The sequence below is a fragment of the Mauremys reevesii genome, linkage group 13 (genome assembly GCF_016161935.1).
Source record: "Mauremys reevesii isolate NIE-2019 linkage group 13, ASM1616193v1, whole genome shotgun sequence".
Classification (NCBI taxonomy): domain Eukaryota; kingdom Metazoa; phylum Chordata; order Testudines; family Geoemydidae; genus Mauremys; species Mauremys reevesii.
This window is the reverse complement of record NC_052635.1, coordinates 43,980,967-44,002,575: the sequence shown is the minus strand read 5'-3', so window position 1 is coordinate 44,002,575 and position 21,609 is coordinate 43,980,967. Positions and strand designations below refer to the sequence as shown.

General features: G+C 46.6%; 1 protein-coding gene across 7 annotated transcripts in view; it reads left to right on the top strand.

Annotated features, from left to right (window-relative positions):
• Positions 1–2,571: 2,571 nt before the first annotated feature.
• Positions 2,572–21,609, top strand: part of KCNQ2 (potassium voltage-gated channel subfamily Q member 2) — a 117,423-nt gene continuing 98,385 nt past the window's right edge. For all 7 annotated transcript variants that reach the window (XR_005587923.1, XR_005587924.1, XM_039499124.1 and 4 more), the window contains exon 1: positions 2,572–2,867. Coding sequence is in view for 5 of the 7 variants with exons in the window: in XM_039499124.1 (XP_039355058.1) it covers positions 2,572–2,867 (296 nt within the window). In the remaining 2 variants the exon portion in view is untranslated. The remainder of the gene's footprint in view (positions 2,868–21,609) is intronic.

The window sequence follows — 21,609 nt, the reverse complement described above, 5'->3', positions numbered from 1 at the left end:
GTTGGGTTAGGCAGGGGCGGCTCAAAGTTATATTGGGACTTCATTCAAAATGGCAGGCTCCTTCCATCTCCCTTACCAACTCCTGTTCTCAGTTCCAGTCGGCTCCTGTTTTCCACTCCCTCCGGAACTTCCTCCCAAGTGAGGCAACAAGCATGGCCAGCTGGCAGCACTTGGGTGTGTGCCTCCTTGTCTCTCACTTGTGGGTCTGCCCCGGGTCCTCTGACCATGGGCTCTACCCCTGTTGTTCAGATGCCTTGTGGCATGATGGGCACCACTGAAGTACGACACAGAATAATGAGCAGGCGAGCTGGGCGAATGGTATGCAATGCATGTGAGGGTTTCTTTTGGGCTCACAAAACATTTGCAAACTACGGTGAATGTAGCGTTTGTAAACGCTTGCCCAATAGTTTGGACAAATAATTTTCAAACTGTTCCCTTCAGCTAGGTCACTCGCTTTCCCTGGCATGTGACTGGTCGCATAGTATGTATTCTACACTCTGCTCGCGTGGCTGAAACTACTTACCAGAATAATAAGGCACTTTGGGCACAAATGTTTAAAGAACACTAGTGCTCTTATAACTATTCACAAAAATTCACAAACGAGGAACAGCATGACCCTACTCTGAGTTTGAGTAATTTCTTCATGGATAGACTTGCGCATCAGTTTTTCTATTATTCAACTAGCTCTTGTTTTCTGAACGACTTGCACAGATGATTTCTCTTTCTGACCTGTGTTGGAGGGACAGTGCACTATGGGTTCCCCTTTATGCACATTACTGTACGTCTGTCCCAAATGAACTCATTTCTGGACCACACATGGTAGAATCTGAAGAGCAGACAGAGCTCTTCTAGTCCACTAAGGACCTCACTTTGCTAAGCCAGCTTCTCCTGGGAGGTGTCGAAATATTATGGTGATGCGAGACTGTACAAAACCCAACGGTAGGTAGATCAAGGACCCTAAAGCCAGAGCCAGTCCTGGGATACATGCTCTGTAAGGCTTTTTGGGTGGTGTCTCCCTGAAACTTGGCTTAAACATCAAGGAGACCAGTGACTTATTAGGCAGACCTGGCTCTGCCCTGATGCCTTCCGCAGGATTGCTGCATTGAAGTCCTGAAGTTCTGCCAGCACTCTGGCAGAGGAGCACCCTGCACTGGGTGCCACTCCTCCCACATCTCCTATCTAGAGGGGAAAGGAGCAAGGCACAAGAACGACAGAGGCAGCCAGCAGCCCACCCGGGATAACCTTCTCCCTTTTCCTGCAGAGAAGAGCAAAGTCAGAGACAGTGGTTCCTGGCCTTATCCCTTCCCCTCATCCTGGGGAGAAGCAGTGAGTGTCTTCTCCTCATGGAGAGACAAGGGGAAGGATTAGCTCCTAGTTGGCTTCCCCCTCAACCCTTCCAGGGTAGAGAGGACCTACCCTGGCAGCTCTCCTCCCACTCTTTCCTGCTCCCCTCACCCAGTGGAAGAGTGGGGGTGGCCCCTGCTCGCTTTCTTGAACAGAGGAACGGGCAGGTGGGAGGAGTAGTAGCACCTCTACTGGCAGGGGCTTTTGCTTGTCTGTTTCCCAGAGAATCAGGGTCTAGCAGGGAAGAACTGGGGGAAGAGAATCCATCTGGGCCTGGGGAGGGGAGCCATTTGTGTGTCCGCATGATAATATGAATGTGGGGAAGGCTGGGAGGGGAGTCACTCTGGACCTGGAGTGTGTGTGTGTGGGGGAGTAGGGGGCTGGCTTCCTGGCTTGGGAAGGGATACAGATGTGCATATTGGGGGATGGGCTGATGGGTGATGGCTAACGAGGGTGGGGAGAGGGCATGCGTTCCCCACAGATGAGTTGTGTGCACCTTTGGTCGGTGTACAGCCACTGCTTAATTTGTAATGAAAGAGGTGATGGGGTCATGTCATTTTTTTACTTTCATAACTGATGGGGCAAGCCCAGAGGTGCGGGCGGGGGGCCTGAACTGCCAGGCCCAGAGGTGTCAAGGGGTCTAGGAACTGCCAAGCCCAGAGGTGCTGGGGCTCAGCCCTGGCACAAATTAAGCCCTGTGCATAGCAGCACCGCCACCATTAACCTCCATCCCTAAGGGGGGGTCATTTTCAGAGCCGTGTCCCCGCTAAGCCAGGGGGAAGGCGGCTGGATTTTCTTCCTTTGCAAAGCACAAGGGGGAAAGGCGGAGGGAGGAGGCCAGCACTGCACCCCCCCAATACATCGATCTATCCCCAGGCCCTTCCCCTCCGCGGGCTTCCCCAAAGCCGCACGCCTGGAAGGCGCTTTCGCGAAGCCGGGGGCCCGAGGAGCGGGGCGGGGGTGCCCCTCCCCGAGAGGCAGGGACAGCGTGTGCGGCGGGCGGAGCTGCAGCGGGCGGGCGGGCGGCGAGGGGGCTGGCCAGACTGCGGAGCGCCCTTGCGGCTTTTCCTTCCCGAGTCTCTGCGCTGCCTGCCCCGGCCCTGCCATGCCTCTCTCCGGCCCCGGGCTGCTGCCCTGCCCGCCGCCCCCCGCCCCGCGCCCGCTCTGAAAGCCCGCCAGGCTCGGTCCCGCCCCAGCCCGGGCTCACGGCCGAGTCCCGGGGAGAGGATGGTGCAGAAATCCCGCAACGGAGGCGTGTACCCGGGGGCGACCGGAGAGAAGAAGCTGAAAGTGGGGTTCGTTGGGCTGGATCCAGGCGCCCCGGATTCCAACCGGGATGGGGCGCTGCTGATCGCCGGCTCGGAGAGCACCAAGCGGGGCAGCATCCTGAGCAAGCCCCGCTCCGGGATCTCCGGGACGGGGAAGCCCCCCAAAAGGAATGCCTTCTACCGCAAGCTGCAGAATTTCCTCTACAACGTGCTGGAGAGACCCCGCGGCTGGGCGTTCATCTACCACGCCTACGTGTGAGTAGCGACCGCGGGCGGCTTCGCGCCGCCTGCCCCGGAGAGGGCTGGAGATCGCAGCTCACCTTGCAGCCAGGACAGGGGGCAGCCCGGGCGGGAGCTGATCCCCCGGGGGGCTAAACCCGAGCTGCAGGGGGAGAGGCGAGCTGCAGGGTGGCAGGTTTTAAGCTCCCCCCCCCCCTTTTTTTTCCACGCTGGCCTGTCTGCATCTTGCAGCTCGGAAACACCCGCTGAGCCAGCAGCTTTTGAGCCTTCCCTTCCCGAGCCTGCATTGTGTGTCGTGCCTCGCCTGCCTGGGCCCCAATGCAGGGTGCAGTTCTTAAGAAGGAGGGGGGAGGGACCCCCTCAAAAAAATCAAACAAGCAGCCCTGCAAAATTGGAGGGTCGCTTATCCCAGGAAGACTGATAGCGATGATGCACATTTCCAGCCCTGAACGGTACCAGAGGCAATACAAACCCTTCTGGTTCTTAGGTGAATACACTCGCCTAGCTCCTTCGCTTGTATATCTGGGGGCTTGCCTCCTCTGCCTGATCACAATGTGCTGTGGGACATGACATGCTCACTGATCACTTGGTTCTGGTTTAGGTGGAGCAGTGGCTGGGTTTTTTGTTTTTTGTTTTTGTTTTTTTTGGTTCTGCTTGGAATCATCCTAGCAATGCTGTTAGCAGCAAGGAACAAAAAAATAAATAAATATCTGGCCCAGGTGCTGCTGTCTGTGCTGTCTCCCTTCTCTACCCCACCAGTCACCCCTTCCGCTACCCCCAGCTTTGATGGATCTGTGTCTGGCAGCATTTTGGGCTGTGGACTGGAAGGTATTGATGGGCAGCAGCTAAAGTAGTGCTGTGTCAGGGAAGAAATGCTGATCAGTGTCTGATTCCTGACAGCAGAGATAGGGAGTGGTAGACAAAGGAGCAGTCCCAAGGCAGACGTTTGCACTCAGATGCCCTTTTTTTAACAAGTCATATTTGTATTCCACTGATCAGTTGGAAGAAAGTGCAGATCAGCTCCTGTTGTTTGTGGGAATATAAAGGGGATGCCAAGCTGCATGATGTGCGGCTGTGTTACTGCAACTCCCTTCCCTCTGGGAGTTTCCATGGTCCCCACCAGGCTCTTCTCCAAACCTGATGTAAGGCAGAGGCATGTGTCTGGCTTTTCCTTTTGTTGTGGTAGGTTTTGGGTTTGTTTTGAATTGAGGGTTCGCCTCCCCCCGACCTGTTTTTTAATGTTTTTCCCTTTTACGTGATGGCGATGGTACCAAAAGGCGTTGGGAAGTGCATTCAGGTGCTCAGCCATTTTGTAAGTGGAAGCATTTCAGAGAGATCTTGTTGCTGAGTAAACTTGGACGATGAAATTCTGGCTCCACTGAGGTCCAGGGGAGCATGGCTGTTCACTTCAACGGGGCCCAGGTTTCTCCCAGAGAGATCATAACTGAGTGAGAAGCAAATCCCACCAATATATCTTCATTTCTCCATTTGGTCCACAATTAGAATACGCGTTACCCAATGTTCAGAGCGGTCAAGCACCTTCAGCTGTCATGGGCTTCCCTTGCTCAGCACTTCCGAAAATCAGGCTCGTATTTTGTGAACAAGCCCTGTGTATGTGTGCCCAGGATACTTGATGATGAAATACACATAAAGGCTTAATCAGTCCCTAGGGGCTGACACTGTAGCTGCGATAGCCAGTGTGTCAGGATAAAGATGACACAAGTGGAATGGGATGAAAGCAAAATGGCACGTGGCAGATTAACCCCATGCAAAGAAGCGTTTTTAGTACAAAGAGAATAGTGTAGCTAACCTGTCTGACTCCAGTGTGATTAATCCAGACAGACACACTGTCCTGAATTTATCTCCTCAGGGCCCCTTTCAGAAACAAAGCTTTATAATGTCACTTGCTATTCCTGAGGGAGTAATGGGATCATCCCAGATTCATGCAGCTACAAACTTTACATCATCCCTCATAGTCCTTCCCCAGAGGTGAAATCCCGCCCCATGCAGAGGACCATCACAAGGCCTGTACTACTGAAGTCCTCAAAACCGGGCTTAAGCGGGGCTTAGACCTTGTGGTAAGTGTCTGAATTTCACCCTCTATGCGCCGTATGTGGGCACCACGTCCAGGGAATAAGTGTTTTTATTTCCACAACCCTGTGACGCACCTCCCCTGAACTTTTCCCACCTATCCCCCTCTCTCAGGAATACTTCAGCGCATTCCAAACCTCCAGACGTGTTGTTTTTTAAAGGCTCTGCCACATAACTATTTCCCCTCAAGCCTCGATCAGGAAAATGCAGTCCAAGCTTATACTGCATGCAGTGCTGGACCAGTGACCATTTCAAGGGCCCACATGTCGTGATGCTTCAGACGCATGTTACACAGGACGGGGAAGCTGCCAAGCATTCTAGTCTTTTGGCCCATACTTGTGCCAGAGTTAGCCCTGGTACGTTGCTCATTGACAGATGTAAAGAACAAAATACACATCTAGACGAACGAAAGCCTGTGCACCAGTTTTGCCCCATTTGTGTTTGTAATTATTTATTTGTATTACATTAGTGCCTAGAGAACCCAAATAACACTAGTCCCTTAGAGTAGGTGCAACACCTACATGTAGTGAGAGACAGTCCTTGCTACAAAGAGATTACGGCTAAGTAGGCAAAGCAGACAAAGGGTGAGAGAGTAGAGGCACAGGTAGGTGAAATGACTTGCTCAAGATCACACAGCAGGGCAGTGGCAGAGCTGGGGTCAGAATCCAGGTCACTTGACTCCTAGGGCAGTGCCCTAGCCACTAGACCTTGCTACCTCCTCCCTCAGTTGAACCTGTTTGGGGAGCATAAGTGGTGCATCCGCACAGGAGTGAATTTCATCTGCGATGCACATGTGTAGTATTGGACTCAGCTTCCACCAGGGTGCGGAGCTCTGGGGAGTTTTCATGCGCCATCGTGCAGGTAGTGAGTGCTTCACGCACTGAAATGAAGGCAGGTGTGTTTGTGTAAGTGATTAGACTCTCAAATATTGTCTCCTTACAGCGAAATGTCCTAACACATTTGTCTCCTACATTGAAAAAATGCACATGGATTCTATTTTAAATGCAGATAGATGCATTTGCATAGGTAACTCTGTAACATGTACATCTGGAGCACCACACATTAGAGTCTGACATCACACAGTGAAGTAAACTATCGTACGTCTAAGTGCGCATGGTATGTTCATTTCCACATGCAGGTCTCAGCCAGGATTTTTCTTGTTTTTCCTCGTTTTTGACCCTCACATCTCACACTATGATGACTGTTTAAAAAAACAAAGGAAATTCAGTCCAAAAATGTAGTTAAAGCAGTATTGTGGTTGACTATGAAAGCATATATGAAAGTTATGGCACACAGCCATATAACAATTGGGACTGATCTGCTTTGTCCTCTGTTCCACTCCCCTAGCTGTAATGGCATTCTGGGCATAAAGGTGCTTTCTCAGCCAATGCTAGCTCTGCATGTTCTTGTTGGACCTTGTCTTCTTTCAGGGATGAAGTATGGGATTTGGCAAACCACAGCAGTGTGCTGGCGTTCTCTTGACATTGTGTGGGTGGCTGGTACTTTGGTTTTAAAAGGTCAGATCCCCTGAATTTCCTCTTGGAGAGGTGAGCAGATAGGTAGTTTCCCAGTGCTGGTGATCAGTTTTCACAGCTGATGATTAACTCACCACAGGAATCCAAGTGAGATGCAGTCTCATCCCAAAGGGTCTGCTTCCCTCTGGACATGTGCTGTTGCCCCTTTGTGCCAGTTTGGGGGCAAAACCACGGACTATTCTGTGTCTCTGTATTGTGATTGATTTTTTTGACACCTTCCCCAGGCTAACACATGTGGTGGCCTGTTCATAGGATATAAAATGGGCCTAATTTTCTGACCTTGGCCTTCACTTGTAAACACACAATTTTGCACAAGCACTTTCATTCACTAACAGCCAAGCATGCAGGGGACAGAATTTTCATGTGCAAAACTCTCTGCCGGAGTGAAGGTTGGGTTCTGCCCCCACTGAAAATCAGTCCCATTGTATCTATGATTTTCACTGGATTATTTCTCTCATGCCCGCTCTACTTCTTCTGTCAGAGTCTGACCTAAGCATGGGGCCTGATACTGCCCCACTTACGTACCAACATAGGCTTTTCCTGGGAGACAGCTGGTGCCTAGGCCTTGAACTGGCTGACTACACAGAGGTTGTATGGGTGGCTGGTACTCGGGCTTGAGGTTGTCTTTCCCTTTTGCCTATTTCACATATTTCTTCAAATTCCTCTATCTTGCTCACTGTAATCTGTTCATAGGATACAATATCTAGTATCCTGTCTTCTGACAGTGGCTGCTGCCAGATGCTTCAGAGGGACTGAACTGAACAGGGCAATTATTGAGTGATCCATCCCCTGTTGTTCATTCCCAGCTTCTGGACGTCAGAGGTTTAGGGACACTCAGAGCATGGGATTGTGTCTCTGAACATCTTGGTTAATAGCCATTGATGGACCTGTCCTCCATGAATTTATCTAATTTTCATCTCAATCCAGTTATACTTTACAACATCCCCTGGCAACGAGTTCCACATGTTGACTGTGCATTGTGTGAAGAAGTGCTTCCTTTTGTTTGTTTTAAACCTGCTGCTTATTAATTTCATTGGGTGCCCCTGGTTCCTGTGTTATGTGAAGGGGTAAATAACACTTCCTTATTCACTTTCTTGGCACTATTCATGATTTTATAGACCTTTATCATATTTGTCTCTTTCCCAAGCTGAAGAAGTGGGCGTACCATGAATTTATGTGGTGGCATTATGATATTTTCTTCTCATTATCTATCCCTTTCCTAATGGTTCGTAACATTCTGTTTGTTTCTTTGAGTGCCATGGCACATTGCACAGATGTTTTCAGAGAAAGATCTCTTTCTTGAGTGGTAACAGCTAATTTAGACCTCATTGTTTTATAGGTATGATTGGGATTCTGTTTTCCAATGTGCATTACTTTGCATTTATCAAGATTGAATTTCACCTGCCACATTGTTGCCAGTCATTCAGTTTTGTGAGATCCCTTTGTAACTCTTTGCAGTTAGCTTTGGACTTAACTACCTTGGGTAATTTTGTGTCGTCTGCAAGCTTTTCCCCCTCATTGTTTACCCCCTTTTCCATATCATTTGTGAATATGTTGAACAGCACTGGTCCCAGTACAGATCCTTGGGGGACCCCGCTATTTACCTCTCTCCACTTTGAAAATTGACCATTTATTCCTACCCCTTGTTTCCTATCTTTTAACCAGTTACCAATCCATGAGACGACCTTCCCTCTTAATCCATGACTACTTACTTTGCTTAAGAGCCTATGGTGAGGGACTTTGTCATAGGCTTTCTGAAAGTCCAAGTACACTTTTGTACACATGCTTGTTGACGCTCTCAAAGAATTCTAATAGAATAACGAGGCATGATTTTCCTTTACAAAAGCCGCATTGACTCTTCCCCAACATATTGTATTCATATGGTCTGATAATTCTGTTCTTTACTATAGTGTCAATCAGTTTGCCAGGTGCTGAAGTTAGGCTTATTGGCCTGTAATTGCCAGGATCACCTCTGGAGTCTTTTTTAAAAATTGGCATTACATTAGCTATCCTCCAGTCCTCTGGTACAGAGGTTCATTTAAATGATAGGTTACGTAACACAGTTAGTAGTTCTGCAGTTTCATATTTGAGTTCCTTCAGAACTCTTGGGTGAATACCATCAGGTCCTGGTGACTTATTACTAGTAAATTTATCACATAAGTATGTGCCTCAAGCTGATTTTTTTTTTAATTTCAAGCAAAATCATTCATCCATTTCTCAGAACAAGGTTGAGAGAAAATACAGTGTTTTACCCATGTTAAAAAAATTACAACCATGTTTAATACTTCCATGTTCTGCTCCACTACAGTGTTTGTGAGAGAACAGGGTTAGGTTGGTGCAGTGAAGCCATATCAAATAATGCAACTTTGGTTTTGGAGTGTCTTTCCTACAAAAACATGGACCCATTTCTGTTGGTGTTGAATTCTCTTAATTCCCACCAAGTCAATGTGAGCTGATGGCACTCAGCACCTGGCAGGATCAGGCCCTGTATCACATAGTATTTTGCACAGTTACAGGTTATTGACCTCACTTATGGCTTCTGGTGATCAAGGGTCAAAAATGGCTCAAGTCTCAAATGAAAATAAGCAAATTATTCTGGTGACCTTAAGTCGGTCTCCCGAACATAGTTACAATAGACATTGTTATCTAGTTATAACAGACCCACATTACAAGGGGGATGATTGGCGATCTCACTGCTGCTAAATAAAGGTATCACAGATTGGCACAGAGGCGTATTGCATATTGCGGGATCTTGCCAGCCCTCTATCTGGCTCTATCCAGTGCTGTTAGATCTTCTATTTCCACAACTTCAATTATTTAAAGGGACACTAATTATATTCTAAGTAAAAATAATTGAGCTGCACTGACAGTTACCCTATGGGGAAGAACGGACCCTTGGGATTGCAGAGAAGTACTTTTTCTTTAAATGCGGACTCTCAATTGTCTTTCCTTTCCATCCAGAGTCCAGGGCAGGAGTCATTCTTCCACAGTAAAAATGAATGATGCCATGTCCTCACCTCACTGAACATGCCAAGCGACTTCAGCTCCCCACACAATTCCATTAGCTCTATCCTGGCCAACCAGAATATGACACCTTATAATATATAACTTGAAGAAGCTGGGGGATCATACCCATTTATTATAAAGCACTGAAATATAAAAGTGTGGACGGCTTGGTGGGAAATATCTCAAGCAGAAGTCATGCGCTGGTGTAGAGAGGAGATTGCTTTATCGTAACCTTTGGGCTTTTTTAACTGCATGACAGCCAATAGGGAGCTAAACTAAGCAGTTCTTCCACCTATCCGCCAGCTCTGTCTGGCTTCAGTATTTCTAAGGTGCTGTTGGCATGTTAGAACCTTTCTCCCCTAAAGCCTGCTCTTTGGCTATTACTAGGGTGCCTGGCCTACTTTTTAAAGTTATTTTTCTGACACTCCCCCTCCAAAAACCCTAAACCACAAAAAAAGACTTTACGAACAAATTTTATAATCAGCAATTCATGTGGAGTATTGTGTTCCCTCTGCACAGCGGAAGCCCCAGCAGTTCTTTCAGAGGGAGTCCAAGCTAACGAACTAATCTAAGTCCTGGAAATATGCGGACATTCTTGATGGCTGTGGCACATGCACAAAGAAATAATGCAAAAAGCAGCAAACCCCGTAGAACCACGTTGTTTTGTGCAGGCACCTGGTGGGGAAACAGGGCTTGCAGGGGGAAGAGGTTGACGGCAGGGATGGGGAACGTTAAGGATATGGTATCCCTTTAAGGTTTAAAGGAAGAGAAAGTGCAATCAGGATGAAATCCATTATTTCAGGGTTGGCTGTGCAACCCCTGTGTTTTTAAGCATTTACAACAGGACTTCTCCTAGGGCTTAGTGCTGTCTGGTGTATGGAAGAGAAATGATCCCTTAGGATGTCACATGGGGGTAAGAAGCAATCAAATGAATTTAAGAAAGAGACGATATAGGCTGAATACCATGAAATTAACTGACTACAGAATCACTCCCCACGTGAATGGGTGGGATCCCTATTACTTGAGACATTTAAAATCTTATCTTGGATTCCACAGGCGGTGATGTCCTGTAGGCACCAATCTAACTCATGCCCTCTATAGAAAGATAATATCTTATAAGGGATAATCTTACTCCTGGGGTGGGGAATGGATTAGATGATCTCATAGTTCTTTTTCTTCTGTCTCGTTGCTGTGCTTCTCTGAGTGTTTGAAAGATACACCAAGAATGATGTGTATGAAGCTTAGTTGATAAACAGCCTTGGATATAGCCTGAACCTTAAAGAGCCCTGTCTCGAGTGATCTGTTAGTCCCATGACAGATTGTTCTATAGGATCGCATGGAGTGGAACTGGTTAGCAACCTTGATGTGCCACAGCTATGCACTTGCACAGTCAAAACCTACTGAGACTGATGCTCTTTCCTTTGCTATTAGAGCTCTAACTGGATTACAGAAGACAAGTCACTCAGAGAGGCTGCTGTTTTGATTAGCTAAAAACAGATTAATAGTGTCAGCGAGATACTCAGTTGTTTCAGCTCGACAGGTGCCCAAAGGCAAAGTACCCACATTTCCTGTGTGGATCATGCATCTTAAAAAGGATGCAGTCAGAGTGCCAGTGTGTGGTGTTTAGATGCTGCTTGTGATTATTAGAACTAGGAGCACAGGCAGATGGGAGTCTGAAAGGACAGGAAGGAGGGGGGAGGAGTTGTGGCAGAGTGAGAGTTACAGAGGGTGCAGCAGCAGCTTGGTACAGAGGTTTCCACTGTAAAAATAAAGTCCTGTTGAAGTTTGTTTGATACAACACAGTGGTGCTCAGATACTCCGGTGGTGAGGATGGTATAAGAACTGAAATGGAACAGGAATAGAAAACAGAATCTGGCTTTGATATGCAAACTAAAAACCAGACTGAGAAGACTTTGCAAAACCGAGCCCCAGCCCAGGTTTGGTCCATTTCTGTAGAAACTAGAGGTGGGTTAAATACAGAGCCATTGTTCCAACCCCCCTGAAATTCAGGCAAAATGAGATCTAGAGCTGAGCCTCTCCAGGTTTTGGTTTTTCAAAGCCTAAACCCAGCTGATGAGGTTCTGAGAAACCAAACCAACCACTGGTGTGTTGCTCAGCTCCCTGAGTGAGGTGTTCTTTACAAAGGGAACTTTATAACAGACCCTAATAAAAATGTGGGAGAGAATGCAGGAGTACAGAAATGTGGGAAGGTGTGATAAGGAATCAATACCTATGGAACTATTTATTATTAATCATCATTATTATTATTTTATTATTAATTCATTAATCACCGTAGCACTTAATAACCCGCTCAGGGCCCCACTGTGCTGGGTGCTGTACAAATACATAGCAAAGAGACAGTCTCAAAGATCTTACTCTCTAAACATGTGATGAGAGACAACGGTTGGAGATGGATAGTGAAATGAGGGGAAGGACAAGGTTACAGTGACAAAGTAAGCGGCAGTCACAGCCTGTCTGCTCCCCAACCATTGTACTAAGAGGCGTTGGTTGCAGGATCACCAGGGTGAATCATGAGATGTTTGGCACGTTGTCTCTTGGAGAACTGAGGTTTATTCTCTCTTCTGAGTGTGTGTGGACTGGCCACTAGTTCGAAAGGAGGAGACCCTCTTAGTTATGAACTTTCAGGCCAGTGAATTTCCAGATACCTCGTTTGTAAACGGACTCCTGCTTTCCTGAAAGCTTTGTTTTATGGTGCTCTCTTCTTATAGCTGTGCCGCCGAGGGACATGACAAAATCAGAGCGAAATACAGCTGAGATAGCTGGGGTTACTGCCGTGCACTGCAATAGCTTACAGCACTAGGGCAGTAGATAAGAACACAGGTTCTGCTGATGGGCTGTCAGTCCTTATGAAGTTATTACCGCCCACAGGGGGAAAGCATTACCATAAATACTGACATACACGGTGACTCGTACGTACAGAAACTACCCCGTCTCATATTTCAAGAACGAGTAAACCCAGGAGCTTGTTTCCTAGTAGACACCCAGCCCGTCTCTTTATTGTGATATCTGTTCAGTGCAGCTGAAGGGTAATTTCAATACCCAGTGCAACAGGAAAATATAAAAGTCAAAGAAAAGATTAACGTGATATGTAGTAAAAAGTAACGATAATCCATATTTATTATGCTAACAGTGTCCCCAGCTGAAATAAGAGCTCCGTTTTGGTGCTGCACGTACACATGGTAAGAGACCGTCCTGTGCCCAAAGAGCTTATAGTATCAAAAAGACAAGACAGATGAAAGACAGGAGAAAGGGCTGCAGCAGACAGCTATCAGGATGGTGTCTGCCCAAACATCATCTTGGTTCCACTCTACCGTTTGATGTTATTTCTGTTTTGTTTTTTTTCTGCTTTTGTTTTTGGGGTTTGCAAAAGAATGTCTTGAGTTCTTGGGGCTGAGGTGGGGTGAGGAGAAGGCAGGAGGGGAGGCGCTAATAGGAACGTGGAGTGGTAAAGACAAGCTTATTCAGATTTTCCAGCCCAATAGGAAATTGATGATGATGATCCTGAACATCCTGCTCAGGAATAACGTAATCATAAATATCAATCTCCAGCATCCTCTGTGTTGTTTTCTCCACTGTATTTCATAAAATGTGGCCTTGCCCTGTGTTTTGTCCCAAGTGTTGCTGATGGTGCATTTGAGGAATGCTGGCTATGTCCTTCATGTGGGGCTTAGGTGGCCTGTTATCTCTGAGACACATGCATATCAGCAAAATGTCCAGTTGCATCAGTTTCCCTTCCCTTTGTCAATGATGCGGTTCTTGAGAACCCCCCATGATAAGATACTACCTGATAGCTGTCCACCCTTTGCCTGGACCTGGCTATCAGTGTCACAGCCTACAGTGTGCTCATTTGCCTTCAACAATATCTTTAGCTACAGTAGGGTACATAGATCCAAGGATTCCAGTTGAGTTTGTAACACTCTGTACCTCAAAATAGCACCCTGGAACCCCCGTTGTGAAGGGTTGGATCACAGAAACCCCTTGGGAACTGCCAACTGATGTGCCAAGACTATTACTGCCCCTGCTTTCCCTGCCAGCTTGGGACTCCAGCACCCTGTCTTGTTGAGCCAGACACGCCCGTCTGCTCCAACACAGACCCAGGGTCTGAACCACGTGTCCCAAAGCTGCAGACTTAACTGAATGCAACTTAAGAAGTGTTCCTGTCTTTAACACTCAGATGCCCAACTCCGAATGGGGGCTAAACCACAAATAAATCCACTTTACCCTGTATAAAGCTTATACAAGGTAAACTCATAAATTGTTCACCCTCTATAACACTCATAGAGAGATATGCACAGCTGTTTGCCTCCCCCCAGGTATTAATACATATTCTGGGTTAATTAATAAGTAAAAAGTGATTTTATTAAATACAGAAAGTAGGATTTAAGTGGGTCCAAGTAGTAGCAGACAGAACAAAGTGAATTACCAAGTAAAATAAAATAAAACACACAAGTCTGAGTCTAATACAGTGAGAAAACTGAGTACAGATAAAAACCTCACCCTTAGAGGAATTCCAGTAAGCTTCTTTTTACAGATTAGTCTCCTTCTAGTCTGGGTCCAGCGATCACTCACACCCCCTGTGGTTACTGTCCTTTGTTCCAGTTTCTTTCAGGTATCCTTAGGGGTGGAGAGGCTCTCTCTTTAGTCAGCTGAAGACAAAATGGAGGGGTCTCCCAGGGGTTTAAGTAGACTTTCTGTTGTGGGTGGAGACCCGCTCCTCTCTCCTATGCAAAGTCCAGCTCCAAGATGGAGTTTTGGAGTCACATGGGCAAGTCACATGTCCATGCATGACTCTGTTTTTACAGACAGCAGCCATTGCTTACCTGCTACTTTGAATGTCTTCATATAGACTTCTTATGTGGATTGGAGCCTCCCAAGATCCATTATCCCTTAAGTGCTTCTTGATTGGGCACTTAATTTGCACATTCCTTTCTCAAGAAGCTGACCAAATGCTTTACTACGGTTACTTAAAAATCAAGCCAGTACACAGCCAATATTCATAGCTTTGAATACAAAAATGACACATGCATACAAATAAGATTAATAGATTCAGTAGATCATAGACCTTTACAGAGATATGTTACATGGCATATGTAGCATAAAACATATTCTAGTTATGTCATATATACATTCATAAGCATATTTCCATAAAGCCTTATGGGGGGCACCGTCACACCCGTATTCACCACTGTGATAGGATTATGATATGTTTTGTCTGAAGTATGCCTTGTGAAGTATCATTTTAAAAAGCCTTGATTTGTGGAACATTAATATCTTGTTGAGTGGTGTGTACTATCATTGGATGTGAAGTTATGAAGTATTGCTATGTGTGTGTTACTGAAATACGTTGTGAGGTTGGGACACACCCACAGCTGGCCTGTTAGTGGCAACAAAGGAGCAACTATCCCTGGCCAGACAGGTGTTGATGGCCCATCAAGAAGAATCCACTCGCTCAGAGACCTGTGCAATGGAGGCGGCCTAATCCCCCATCCAGGCAAAGATCTTTTTAGCAGCTGGAAGAAAGCATAAAAGAGGGACAGTTATAACATCACTTGGCCTCTTCCCCACTCTCCCATCTCAACACCTGGAAGATTGTCTGGAAGAAAAAAGACTTTTGAACTGGGGTGATTGGTCCCAAGCTGGGAAGGGAATCCAGCCTGTGTATTGAGACCTGTGAGCTCCCTGTAACATCTATTAGGGTGAGAGACAGCTCGATTCAAATCTTGCTTAGTCCATAGAATTTAGATTGCAAATTTATTTTTATTTCTTGTGTAATCAACGCTGATCCCTATACTTATAATCTGTCTTTCTGTAGTTACTAAATCTGTTTTATATTTTATCTAAAACAGTGTGGTTTTGGTTGAAGTGCTCAGGGAATCACAGCTCAGATTACAACGTCCACTTTCTTTGACAAAGTGGCGAACTAATTAATGAGCTTGCACAGTCTTGAGCAGTGCAAAACAGTATATTTCTGGGGTGCAAGGCTGGGGTGAGCTGCTGGTGCCTCTCTCTGTATTATTCGCGAGAGGCTTAGAGAGCATTCATGCAATTTCGCTGGGTGTGAGGTTCCACATGCTGATGGCTGAATAATTGTAGCTCCTGGGGGGCGTTGGTTGCTTGTCACTGGCATAGCTTTGTGAGAGACAGCCCAGGCTGGAGAGTTAAGAGGGCAGAGTAGTCCCACAGTTCCAGGTTTCACCCCGGGGATTCCGTTACAGTTAATTTCTACAAAGTGCATATCTTATGGGCAATGTAACTGCTTCCTGGAAGAAATTAATATTATTTTTGATGACTTGTTAGGCCAATGACCTTGTGGTGCCCTATGACAGATATGGCACATACTAGTTTTATTTTCTGTAATCAGGTACGTGTTTGTGATGAATGAGTGCACCAAATTTTGAGGTTCCAGCTCTAAAGGGCACTTATTATATGGGTGTAGTTCAACAGGATAGGTTGAACAGTTGAGATCAAATAGTTCTTGCAAAATCTGGCCAAAAGTTCTAGCCTGCACAAACCCTATGCTGTTAAAAGTGCTACTTCAACACTCTGGCAGTGGGTGTATGTTTGTGGATTGATTCCACGCTCTAGTGTCCCAGCAGAAACTCTGATTTCTGTTGGGCTGGTCCAATGCAGAATAACATACTCCAGTAATGAAATGGCCACTGACCTTATCTGGCTTTAGCAGTGAACCTGTGCATGTGGCAAGGTTGGTCTGGTCTCTGCATTTCAAATTAATGCAATGTGTGCACATAAACTTGTTGTGGGTTTGTACAGAGCCTATGACAATGGGCTCCAAGGAGCTACTTCAATACGAATAATAAACAGTAATAATAATAATAATGAATGAAAATACCTGAAGGTAGGCTCAGAAGAAGAAGGGTTTTTTAAATCAATGAGATTCATTTTATATCTTGCTCTTGCCTGTTTAGAAATGGGAGCACGATATTCATGGTTCAGCATTTAATAAAGGGAAGGGTAAGAGAAGTGAATCAGAACCACCAGTTCTGTTTTGTGCTGCGGTTTTATGGTGGATTCTGCAGCTAGGTGTGCTTTTGAATTTGCCCAACCAAAGTACACAGTGAGATCAGTAGTGCAGTTGATGTCTAACACCCTGATCCAGCCAAACCGTACACATGTTGCAGTTACAGAACCTGTGCTAAGTTATGAGGACCAAAGTGTCACAGTTATAAAGCTAGGGCAGTTGGAGGTATCAGGCTGATGTAGCTGTTGAGCTGGTAGGTCATTGTTTTGTTTCCTTTTCATAGATCCTTGTTTCGATGTGTCTGACACCACTGGAACTGCCATAGTCTGTCTAGCCAAATCCTCCTAACTAGACCTTTGCTCATGCCTCAGCATGTTGATTTGAGACTCCTGAGTCATCTTGTTAGGCAGAGAGCTATTTATTTCAGTGTTTATATTACATTTCAGAAGAGTGGGTGTATCTCTTCCACTCCCGGACCCTGCCCTGTCTCTTTATATGTACTCTGGGCTTGAGTCAGCAGCCCAGAGAGCCTTAAAACTGGCGTAAGCCGCAGGAATCTCCGGACTGCTTAGGCTCTGCTTAGGCAAAGGGGGCATGACTAGGGGAACAGGAGCTTGTCTGTGACATCCGTTCACTTCAGGGATCCCTGACTGCTAGAACAGCCCTGGGTGATGTGTGTGTTCTGGGCAACTGGTGTAAGTTAGAGCAGACCTCAGGCTACTCTAATTCACAGCCAGGAACAGGGGGAGTGCAAAGGGGGATGAGATCTACTTTTTCACCCCTCCTGAGATGCACCAAGTGCAGCTAGGAATCTGAGCTTCTGTGTATATTATTCGCTGCAGTCTTATGGAATCATCATGGCCCCGGTTTTCAAAGACTGGGGCACGGAATATGCACATGCACAGTTAATTGTGTCCTTAAAACCAGTATGTACGTACACAAATTGGGTATTTCTGGGCACAGATTCCCATCTCTGTGGGCAACTGCCTGAGCCACAACCTCGACCATGGGTTTTGTAGGAGCAGGTAACTGTGCATAGGGTCCATGTACAAAACCTTGACAGTGGTCAGGCAGCTGGTGTCCTGGGACTGCTGCTTATCACTGACCAGCATCACTTCACTGGTATCTTTTGCTTCCCCATCACTTTATTGAATCCATCTGTTGTCTCTCACCTTAAACTTAGACCTCAAGCTTTCCAGGGCAGGTTCTGTAGCATCCTTCTGTTTGTACAGCACCTAGAAGTCAAGTAATGTAAATGCCTTGGAGGGGATACCCTTTATTCACACTGAATAGCCCCTCCCACTGAAATTAATTGGGCTGCTCATAGATTAAGAACTAGATTTGTAAAGGTATATTGGGAAATAGGTCCCACTGAAATCAAAATGGGATTTTAAAAATCTGGCCCTAAGGTACTAAGTGTGAGTAAGGATGGCAAAATCTGGCTCTGTCTTAGGAGATCTCTCTGTCTTTGCTACCAGGGCTTTGTGCAGTCACCTATCTCCGTAGTATCTGAGTGCCTTACTCATAAAAGTGATAGCAACAGTGAAAGTCAGTAGTGGGCTTCATGGCATTTCTGAAATGTCTCCCTTTTTGGGATAAAAACCTCTACTTTTGCTTTATTAATAAATTATAAGTGTAAACATTTATACATAAATAAATGTACATAATTATATGAGTTTACTCTCATTTTTAAGGGTGGTTTTTTTCAGGGTTTGTGGCTGTTGACTTTTTTTTTAGTTGGTTGGATTTTTTTGCCTAGGAGGAGGTGAGGTACTTGAGATATTTTTGAGCACATCTCTCTCTCCCGTGGCATAATTAGTGAGGCCAACCTGTAAATAAGGACAGACAGGTCAGGTTTCAGAGGTGTACACAGTACATGAGCCATCTGCTCAAAATAGGGCTTCACAGTGTATTTGGGGCACTTTCCCCTAGGTCCATTTCTCATTTTGGTCCATTTCAGTCTCTCAGAGTGCGGACAATTTGGAAGAGCAAGAAATGGGCTCGTCCATGTAGGGTGACCAGACAGGAAGTGTGGAAAATCGGGACGGGGGTGAGGGGTAATAGGCACCTATATAAGACACAGCCCCAAATATCGGAACTGTCCCTATAAAATTGGGACATCTGGTCACCCTATGTCCATGTAATGGATCCCCAAATACCTGCAACGTATCCAGCTTCCATAAGGAAGTGAGGTCCTTTTCTAGCTAATGGCAGTGAGTGTTCATCCTAAAGCTGCGTTCACACCCAATTAGGCATTTCATTCTGAGCCAGCGGGGAGAGTCCTCATGTTATTATGTCTTAAAACTAAATTGCTAGTGCTTCATGCGGGCTGCACAGCGGAAGCCGGGGGGACTGGGGAATTTAATATGTATTCTGTGAAAAACAAACTTTGTTAATGTGACCTTGCAGCTGTGGAGTCAGACACACAAATTCAAAGTTGTGCTTCCCCCAGCACTAGGATCTCACTCTCTTTTGCACATGTCCACTATCTTATATTAGGGACTGTTGTGTAAAACGTGTGTCTCTGTATATGCAATGCAGTCAGGCTATGGTTACTACGACAATCAGACAGATATCAGTATCGTTGTTCTGTCTCTTAAGAGGTGCTCAGTTACTCTGGGGAGGAACACAATATAAAAACCTAGATAAATACATAGTATTTTCTGACCTCTTTGCATCCCCTGGAGGATCCCCAGGGAGCTTCTGTGGGAAGTCAGGGCTTCCTGGCCTCCCACCTTGACTTTATGCCCCAGCTGGCCTTCCCCCAGGAGTCAGTAGAGACTCCTCAGGCTGTCTTACCTTTTCTGGGTAAGCTTTGTGGGGCTGGCTGGGGGACAATGTTTCCCTGACCCCAACCCCACTCAGTGTGCGGCTGCGTCTCCCCCCATCAAGAGGGCTTCACTGGTCCTAAAAAGGGGACGGACGGACAATGCTTTGAAGGCACCTGAGCACCCCTCCCATTTGCACTTTTGGGGGGAATCAGTAGCCAAAGAGTTCCCCTGTGTATGGGCCTGATCTGGCCCTAGATTCTGATCTCAGGCTTACTGGTATAAATCCAGAGCCACCCCAAGGGCTGGGCTGGAGTGGTCTGGATTGAGACTAGTCTCTGAATTCACCCTTTAAAACCAGAGGCTCACTCCATGGAGATAAACTGGACACTAGGAAGTTTAGACTTGAAATTAGATGAAGGTTTCTAACCATTAGAGGAGTGAAGTCCTGGAACAGCCTTCCAAGGGGAGTAGTGGGGGCAAAAGACATATCTGGCTTCAAGACTAAGCTTGATAAGTTTATGGAGGGGATGGTATGATGGGATAGCCTAATTTTGGCAGTTAATTGATGTTTGATTCTTAGCAGGTAAATATGCCCAGTGGTCTGTGATGGGATGTTAGATGGGGTAGGATCTGAGTTACTACAGAGAATTCTTTCCTGGGTGCTGGCTGGTGAGTCTTGCCCACATGCTCAGGGTTTAACTGATCGCCATATTTGGGGTCGGGAAGGAATTTTCCTCCAGGGCAGATTGGCAGAAGCCCTGGAGGTTTTTCGCCTTCCGCTGCAGTGTGGGGCACGGGTCACTTGCTGGAGGATTCTCTGCAGCTTGAGGTCTTCAAACCACAATTTGAGGACTTCAATAACTCAGACATAGGTTAGGGGTTTGTTCCAGGAGTGGGTGGGTGAGATTCTGTGGCCTGCATTGTGCAGGAGGTCAGACTAGATGATCATAATGGTCCCTTCTGACCTTAAAGTCTATGAGTCTATGATACTGGGACCTCTTCCCCTGGGTTCTTTTCTCAGGAGATTGGGTTCACATTGCTGTGGAGGGGCTGACAGCGAGGTAGCAAATTAGCACCATCCGGAAAATCACTGACACTGAGGGTTTTTTTAGCTGTGAGGTGCTAAGTCATGAAAATGCAACCTGATGAGGAAAAATAGCTCTTTATCTTTCTGCTGAATGTTGTAGCTTGTGACTGCTTTGAAGGGAAGCCATCTCAGCCTCCTTCCAGTAGCGTCATGGAAACAGGAACAGAGATGTTTTCGAAGGGACCAGTCCATGTGATACAGATAGAGACATCGCAGGGATCCGTTCCTGAGGCACACACGGGGGGCAGGGTCTGCTGCCTTTCCCAGGTGTTGGAAGCTGCCTTCCTTAGGGTATTGGGAGAGGCTAGGACAGAGTCTGGGAGGGTTGGTGTACAGATACCTCGTTGTGGTATATGTGGCTGTGGGGCGGGTGTGTGTGTGTGTGTGGAGGGGGGGGGGAACTTCTCAATGTGCAACCTGGGGAGTTTGATGCACCAGGAGGCAGAGCTGCAGGTGGGACCCTGTGCTCTCTGCATGGAAAAATCAACCCTTTGTTTATTCATTCTGAGTAGTTCACAACAGACCACAAAAATCAAAGGGCCCAATCCTGAAATCACTTGCTCATGTTTACATTAGTGCGGCTAGGATTGGGCCCAGTGCTAACAGCTGGGTTTTTTAATGATACTCTGCCATTTGTTAGCTGGACTCTTAACATGTTGCGGTTTGTTAATGGAGGGAAGGGAAGGAGAGTTCCAGAGACCAGCATTCTTTGCACAATGGAAAAGAGATACGATTTGCCTGCCCCTCTAGGACACTCGGTCTGCATTCCCCTAATGAGCTAAGAGTCACATTTGCAGAAGGCTGATGTTTCACAAGTTACGATGAGTGATACAGAATGAGCTAATGAACCTTAGCCTGCAAACTCCTGTGTCCCAAGCCTGAGCCAGAGAGAGTTTAACACGTGGGTGCCTGGAATATGATTTTCCACCCCGTTTCCAGCCGGGGAGCTGCAGTGGTGCTCACTCACTCTTGGATCAGTGTGGGATGTTGCCGCTATCTCTGACTTCAGAGCCCTGTGCTGGCTGCCTGCCTCTGACTTCACTAGGCCCATTTCTAAGTGCACCTTGGTGAGATAATGTCTTGAATATGAATAGCTGGTCCTGCCTTGCTCACCAACCCTCTCCCTCCCCTCCCCAGGTTCCTGGTTGGGAAGAGGCAGAAATCTCTCAGTTGCCTGCATGTGACCTATGTGAAGTGACACGTTTAAGAGACATGACAGTGGCTCTTTACCAGGCCGCCCCACTGCGGGGGGAGACAATGCCTAAGG